Source organism: Malaclemys terrapin, chromosome 23 (genome assembly GCF_027887155.1).
Source record: "Malaclemys terrapin pileata isolate rMalTer1 chromosome 23, rMalTer1.hap1, whole genome shotgun sequence".
In the NCBI taxonomy this organism is placed as follows: domain Eukaryota; kingdom Metazoa; phylum Chordata; order Testudines; family Emydidae; genus Malaclemys; species Malaclemys terrapin.
The window spans coordinates 5,796,813-5,804,987 of NC_071527.1; the positions used below are offsets into that span (position 1 = coordinate 5,796,813).

At 54.1% G+C, this 8,175-nt stretch overlaps 1 protein-coding gene across 1 annotated transcript in view; it reads left to right on the forward strand.

Annotated features, from left to right (window-relative positions):
* The window catches only part of LOC128828288 (nuclear receptor subfamily 1 group D member 1-like), a 29,752-nt gene extending 21,841 nt beyond the window's left edge, over positions 1–7,911 (forward strand). The window contains exons 5-8 of the mRNA XM_054012817.1: positions 326–834; positions 1,885–2,070; positions 5,202–5,412; positions 6,103–7,911. Of these exons, the coding sequence (XP_053868792.1) occupies positions 326–834; positions 1,885–2,070; positions 5,202–5,412; positions 6,103–6,299 (1,103 nt within the window). The 3' untranslated portion in view covers positions 6,300–7,911. The remainder of the gene's footprint in view (positions 1–325; positions 835–1,884; positions 2,071–5,201; positions 5,413–6,102) is intronic.
* Positions 7,912–8,175: the final 264 nt, after the last annotated feature.

The following is an 8,175-nucleotide window of genomic DNA, read 5'->3' on the forward strand; positions in this document are numbered from 1 at the left end:
GTGGAGTGCAAAGGGAGCTGGCAGGAGCTGTGCCAGTCTAGACACACAGGGAAACAGCTGCATTGTGGGAGGCAGCTCTGCGATGCAACGTGCTCTGGGGTGGAGCGCAGCAGCCAGCGCGGCCATGTAGAACAGGCCATTACTGTTACTACCTGCCGCGACACGACGGGAACTGCGGGTGGTGACAAGCCCCTCGTGCCACCTCCTCCCAGTGCTGCTGGCTCGCTCCCTCCCCGTTGCTCTCTACCCCCAGTAGGGGGCGCTCACGAGTGCACCCCTAGTGCCTGCCCAGCTCACGCTCTCTCTCCTTCCTCCCCCCCCACAGCGGTGCGCTTCGGGCGCATCCCCAAGCGGGAGAAGCAGCGCCTGCTGGACGAGATGCAGAGCTACATGAACAGCCTCAACGAGGCCCCCATGGACGTGGGGCTGGGGCCCGAGGGGGAGGCGCCCCCCAGCCCCGACGCCCAGGAGGAGGAGGCCATCGGCGCCATTTCGCGAGCCTATCATGACATCTTTGTCAGCGGGCAGGACCGGCTGGGCAAGCGGGCCGAGTCCTACCCCTCACTCAGCTACGCCGACCAGCAGCTCAACAACGGCTACGCCTACGGGCAGTACGACTCGGCCGGCCTGCCCCTCTCCGGCTACGGCGCCTGCCCCCAGGAGGCCCCCGGCTACGTGGACAATGGGCCCCGCCGCTTCGGCAACGACATCTACCAGGCCCAGCAGGCCGGCTACCTGGCCAATGCCGGGCACTACCCCACCTTCGACTACGGCTACTCCGAGGGCAGCTCCCAGAGGGCATGTCCCTGGCGCTCGGCCACCAGCAGAGGCATTGTAAGTAGCCAGGCAGGACCCCCGATGGCAGGGGTTAGGGGGGAGGGCACGGGCCCTCACCTGCGGGGAAGCAGGACTGGCTCAGTTGGGTGTCCAGAGAGGAAATTGACAGGGAGTGACTGGCCCAGGCTCACTCAGCCGAGTCAGAGTTGGGATGAGAACCCAGGAGTCCTGGATCCCAATCGTTTCACCCTGCCCTAACTACTAGACCCCACTCCCTTCCCAGAGCTGGGAATAGACCCAAAGAGTCCTGACACCCAGCTCCCCCTGCCCTCGCTGTAACCACTAGACCCTACCCCCGCACAAAGGACCAGGAATAGAACCCAGACGCCCCCCCCCACTCTAACCATTAGACACCCCCCATTCCCCTCCCCTCCCCTCCCCTCCCAGAGCCAGGAATAGAACCCAGGAGTCCTGACTCTCTAATTCCTAAGCCATTGCCATCTGATTGTATTTGAATCCCTCCACCTCTCCCTGCCCCGTAGTAACTTCCTCCCGCTTCGGGTTCCCAGTGGGAGTGAAGGGTGCTCTGCACCCCTCTGGATTGAGCCCCAGATCTGCAGCTGGATTGACACCAAGAAGCAACTTGGTTCTTAAGGGTTGGCTCCCCCTGCTGGGCAGCAGCGACGCTGCAGCATCCTCACGTGTTCTAGGGCTGCATTCCAGGGAGGGTCTGTCTCTGCAACCCCATGTGTTGCTCCACGGGCTCCCATACAATCTCCTTTGGGGAGACTCCCCCCCCAACAGTCTGAGAGGCTAGATCCTGCCAGCGGCAATCCAGAGTCACTGAGCGCCCCCAAATGTGGACCCCCTTCCAAATCTGGATCTCATTCCTCCGGCTCCCCCCAAATTTTGGTCTGATTCTCCAGCTCCCCCCAAAATCTGGTTCTGAGGCCCCCCCCCCAGTCCGGATCTGATTCCCCCATCCCCAAAGTTTTCAGGGTGTTTCCATTCTGGGGTCCCAATCTAGGCCCCCCTGCCCAGGTTAGGAGGCTGGTGCTCCCCTTGTCCCTCCCTGCGTTGGTGACCCGTTTTGCTCTCCCCACCCAGGCATGCCCGCTGAACGCCAGCCCATACTGCAGCAATGGCAAGACCAGCCAGCAGGTGTGGGAGGAGTTCTCCCAGTGCTTCACACCGGCCGTCAAGGAGGTGGTGGAGTTTGCCAAGAGCATCCCGGGCTTCCAGTCACTCTGCCAGCAGGACCAGGTCATGCTCCTCAAGGCAGGCACTTTCCAGGTCAGTCAGATGCCCTGCCAGCCTGAATCTGGGCCCCCCCCTGCCTAGAGCGTGCGGCCTCGGGCTGCACCTGTAGCTTTGGCCCCGGTGGTGTCGGGTCTGGTCTGTTCCCTTAACCCTGAGCTGACACACACTGACTTGCTGGGGATATCAGAGGGAGCTGGGTGGCCATAAAACCCGGTCAGCAGGAAGAGAAACGCAGGTCCACCCGAGACTGGTGATGTCTGGGAGCCAGAAAGTGGGTGCCCAGGAGGGACCCCAGAGGAGAAACACAGGCTCAGTTACCCAGAAACTGTGACCTAAACTAGGCAAATTAAGACTTGAAATAAAGCACAGATTTTTATGTGAGTGTAATTAACCATCGGCACAACTTTTACAGTCAGTAAGTCCTGACATGGGGAGTAAATATTTTGTAGCGGGTGCTTTGGTCTCGCAGAGAAAGGTCTGCCGCCAGCCAATGGCTGGAAGTTGAAGTTAGACAATTTTAAGCTGGAAATCAGGTGTACATTTTTAACGGTGGGAGTAATTAACCATTGGAACGATTCCCCAAGGATCGTGGTGGATTCTCCATCACTGGCAATTTTAAAATCAAGACTGGATGTTTCTCTAAAAGATCTGCCCTAGTAATTATTTGGGGGAAGTTCTCGGGCCTGGATTATCCAGGAGGTCAGACTAGATGATCACAATGGTCCCTTCTGGCCTTGGAATGTATGTGTGTGTCCCTGCTGCTCTCTGCTGGAGGGAGCAAGCCCTCTTTTTGCGTGTGCGTGCCCCTTACCGCCTGGAATCAGAACTACCGGCCTGTGTGTCATAGTCCCCATACTGCTAACAGCCATGGGAGATTCTCCTCTAGCTCCGGGCTTTTGCAGCAGGAGGATTCAGCCAGGTTCTGCCCCTGCTGTCTAAGTGGCCATGACATGCTGGGCACAGATTCTGTGTGAAACATCAGGTGGGGGATAAACTGCTGTCCTAGCGGCTCCAGAGTTCCCTTTGTGAGTTTGTCTGTGGGGATCCAACCCAGGACATGCGTGCCCAAACAGCTTGAGATAAAACTTCAGTAGCCTGCATGTACATGGCCCAGGCACTAGACCCACACTACTACCATGGATCACCCTCATCCCAAGCCCCAGGGCTATTGAGTTTTCCACCCAGGCCCCCACTTGTGCAGCACCCTCGACTCCCACTGGGAACCAAGAGGGAGGAAGTTACTCCAGAGCAGGGTCGGGGATTGAATCCAGTACCTGTGCATCTAAAGACCTAGTGGCTAGAGCACTGAACTGGGGCTTAGGACCGGCTGTTTCCCCTCCCCGTGCCTCAGTTTTCCCATCTGTACGATGGAGATAAGGCTCCTGACTTGCTTTGAGATCTACTGATGACGCGCTCTAGGTAAGGGCTAAGTACTATTCTGATTATCATTGCCTGAGCTAAGAGTCATAGATTCATAGATTCTAGGACTGGAAGGGACCTCGAGAGGTCATCGAGTCCAGTCCCCTGCCCGCATGGCAGGACCAAATACTGCCTAGACCATCCCTAATAGACATTTATCTAACCTACTCTTAAATATCTCCAGAGACGGAGATTCCACAACCTCCCTAGGCAATTTGTTCCAGTGTTTAACCACCCTGACAGTTAGGAACTTTTTCCTAATGTCCAATCTAGACCTCCCTTGCTGCAGTTTAAACCCATTGTTTCTGGTTCTATCCTTAGAGGCTAAGGTGAACAAGTTCTCTCCCTCCTCCTTATGACACCCTTTTATATACCTGAAAACTGCTATCATGTCCCCTCTCAGTCTTCTCTTTTCCAAACTAAACAAACCCAATTCTTTCAGCCTTCCTTCATAGGTCATGTTCTCAAGACCTTTAATCATTCTTGTTGCTCTTCTTTGGACCCTTTCCAGTTTCTCCACATCTTTTTTAAAATGCGGCGCCCAGAACTGGACACAATACTCCAGCTGAGGCCTAACCAGAGCAGAGTAGAGCGGAAGAATGACTTCTCGTGTCTTGCTCACAACACACCTGTTAATGCATCCCAGAATCATGTTTGCTTTTTTTGCAACAGCATCACACTGTTGACTCATATTTAGCTTGTGGTCCACTATAACCCCTAGATCCCTTTCTGCCGTACTCCTTCCTAGACAGTCTTTTCCCATTCTGTATGTGTGAAATTGATTTTTCCTTCCTAAGTGGAGCACTTTGCATTTGTCTTTGTTAAACTTCATCCTGTTTAACTCAGACCATTTCTCCAATTTGTCCAGATCATTTTGAATTATGACCCTGTCCTCCAAAGTAGTTGCAATCCCTCCCAGTTTGGTATCATCCGCAAACTTAATAAGCGTACTTTCTATGCCAATATCTAAGTCGTTGATGAAGATATTGAACAGAGCCGGTCCCAAAACAGACCCCTGCGGTACCCCACTCGTTACACCTTTCCAGCAGGATTGGGAACCATTAATAACAACTCTCTGAGTACGATTATCCAGCCAGTTATGCACCCACCTTATAGTAGCCCCATCTAATTTGTATTTGCCTAGTTTATCGATAAGAATATCATGCGAGACCGTATCAAATGCCTTACTAAAGTCTAGGTATACCACATCCACCGCTTCACCCTTATCCACAAGGCTCGTTATCCTATCAAAGAAAGCTATCAGATTGGTTTGACATGATTTGTTCTTCACAAATCCATGCTGGCTATTCCCTATCACCTTACCACCTTCCAAGTGTTGGCAGACGATTTCCTTAATTACTTGCTCCATTATCTTCCCTGGCACAGAAGTTAAACTAACTGGTCTGTAGTTACCTGGGTTGTTTTTATTTCCCTTTTTATAGATGGGCACTATATTTGCCCTTTTCCAGTCTTCTGGAATCTCTCCCGTCTCCCATGACTTTCCAAAGATAATAGCTAGTCATAGGAACATAGGACGGGAAAGGTTTCCTGGGTCAATGAGTCCAGTCCCCTATTATCACAGGCAACCTGAGTTTATAATTATGTAACTCATCTGATACCCCCAGACTCCTAAACCCTGTACACTGTCTGGCCACTAGAGGGGGACATTATCTGGATGCCTCCCGGCGCTTGTGTCAGAGCGCCCCCTGCAGGCTCAGCTCTGACCTTCTCCTCCCCTCCCGCAGGTGCTGATGGTGCGGTTCTCCTCCCTCTTCAACCCCAAGGAGAAGGTGGTGACGTTCCTGAGCGGCGAGACCTACTCGCTCTGCAGCCTGCGCTCCATGGGCATGGGCTGCCTGCTGGACGCCATGTTCGAGTTCAGCGAGAAGCTCGGCTCCCTCGGGCTGGATGCCCAGGAGATGGCGCTCTTCATGGCCGTCGTCCTTGTCTCGGCAGGTGGGTGCGCGCCCCGGGGCCAGCGGGGGGATCTCTGAGGCCGGCTCTGTCTCTCTGCAGACCATGGTGGGGAGAAGGCCGGCCCAGCCACAGCCGTGAGCCATGCAGGTGACGTCAGCTCCAATCCCCCTGCAAAGCCCATCCCTGGTGTTTCGGGCCAGGTGTTCTGCACTAGGCAGGCTGCTAAATGCTCTCCTGCCTGTTCTCTATGCTTGGCCCTGGGGGCAAGGACAGTGACAGAGTGGGAGTCCCCCATGCCCCTCAGGGATCCCACGCCCCAGGGCATGCAGCATGCTGACGCACATGGAGCTCAGCCTGCCTGGGACCTTCCAGACCCCCCCAGTGAACAGGACTGACTGTGGCAGCTCCCTTGGCTAGAGCTTTACAGGGGAGCCTTTTCCTAGTGTTTTGACAGGAGGATTGCCGCCTGTCGGTGTTAGAGGTGGGGAAAGACCTAACTGGGCACCACTTTGTCCAGCCTGGTTTTAAACATCCCATCCCTTCCCTCTGGAGACTCTTCCCCAGGCTGAGATCTGAGCATTAGGAAGCTTCCCCTCGCAGTTTGTGAGCTGTTGTGTGTGTCATACGCCCCATACTACCATCACGGGGGGAGATTCCCCTGCAGCGGGGACTGGTTGGTTTTTTTTGGAGCAGGTTGGGTATTAATGTCATGGCTCATCTGGTTCATAGATCGCTCTGGCATCTCAGACGTGGATGCCGTGGAAATCCTTCAGGAGACCCTCATCCGGGCCCTGCGGACTCTGGTGACAAAGAAGCACCCCGATGACTCCACCCTCTTCCCCAAACTCCTCCTGCGCCTTCCTGACCTGCGGACCCTCAACAACCAGCACTCGGAGAAGCTCCTGGCCTTCCGGATCGATCCTTAAGCCCACCGGAGATGCCCGCCCTCCAAGCCTATGGGGGAGAAGGATCAAGAACAGTCACCGGACCCAGCGCCTCGGGCTGCATTTAGCTCTTTCGAAGATGAGGAAGGAGGGCTCTGGCGCTGCCGGGCAGCACGTGGCCTGTTGGAGCCGGGCTCTGCCAGCGCACGTCCCCCAACCCGGGGCGATCGGGTTCAGGAGGAGAGAGCACACCTCCCGCACGGCACTCTGTGCAGCACAGCAAGGCCTGGAGAGCGAAGCGAACATGCGTCCGAACTGACCGCACCAACACAGACACAGTGTATATATGTGTATAGAACTCTCTCTCTGTATTGTGTTGAGGTTCTAGTCTGTATATAAGAACCTGGATATGTTGTACATACAGCGCATCGGTAGATCTCGGCGGGACGGCACACCCCATTCATGTTTCATTTGACCATCTAGTTCCTTCTTAGGGTGCATATTGTTTTATCCCATTCCGCTCCGTCTCCACTCTCCATTCGTACCAGCCCTCTCCTATGGAGAAAACAGCACAGCTGGCTTGTGGACCTGTGCTCTGTGGATGGTATAGGATAGACTGGATCAGGAAGTGATATGCAAGGAGCCTTTTCGTCAGGGATGGTAGGAGCATTCGTCCGGTCCCCAAATCCCGACCTGAGGCCAGACGTAGGATGGGGTAAATCAGGAGAGACTCACTAAAGTCAATGCTGTGCTTTTTCCTGGCTGGTATTTTTTAAAAAACGTCTCACGCCATCAGGGCTTCCAGGGAGTTTTTGGAAAAGGCTGACGTGCGATGGCTCGGCCGGGCAGGGGTGGGATGTGCTACCTGAGGGGCGTGCTGTCTCTCAGAGGGGAGAGGTTGAAGGAGGCAGATCTTGAGTGCAAGCACACTTCCATTAAAGAAACAAATGGCTCCATTTTGTTTTGCTCCCATTCAGCCCTGCCCTGCTCTAACCACTAGACCCCATCCCCAAGCCAGGAATACTGGCTCCCATTCCCCACTCCATGGTCTAACCAGTAGACCCCACTCCCCTCTCAGAGCCACAATTACAACCCAAACGTCCTAAATCCCATTCCCCCCACCCCAGCCATTAGACAACTCCCCCACTGCAGAAGAGAATGGCTCTGGTTTTGTGGGGGAGGTGGCACTTTAGACTGTTATAAGATGGATACAAGTCCGGGGACCAAAAGTGGGGCCAAAGCTCCCCGGCTTTGCATTTCGATACATATCAGATACTGAAGGTCCGCGGGGAGAGGGAACTAGCACACCAGAAGGGAACACTTTATAGTTTGTGTTTGGTTCTTTGCCGAGCTCAGAACATCTGCAGGGAGAGGGGGAGCTGTGCCGTGCCTCGGCTCCTGGCCCCGCGGTTCTGTTCTTTGTTTGTTTGTTTTTAAAAAGAGCAACAAGACTTTGCACTTTTCTGAAAAATATAAATGTACAGAAAAAAATAAACTATCCCCTATCCCCACTCGGAGCATATCAGCAAAGGGATGCCCCCCTGGGGCCCGGCTGCTAAAAGCCCTAGTGCCTGGCAGTGGAAGAAAAGAAACGGTTTATTTTTGGTCTAATATTGAAGTGCAATAAATAAAATAAAGACTTGCTTAACGTTGAGCTGAGTGTCTACAGTTTGATATTGTTGCTACTCCAGGTGCACCCCTCGCCGAGACCAGATCCTCCCTGCACTAGGTGCTGTCCATCCATAGCTCCAAGTCTCCAGCTCCTGGAGTCATGGGAATCTATGACAATTTCCATTTTTAATTTTTCAGAGTTTCTAGCTCTTGTGGTTGGGGCAAACATAACCTCCTAAGGGTCTGAACGCCTTCCTGGTGGGGGCCTTATTATATTCCCATGTACACAGGTGTAAATCTGGAGTCA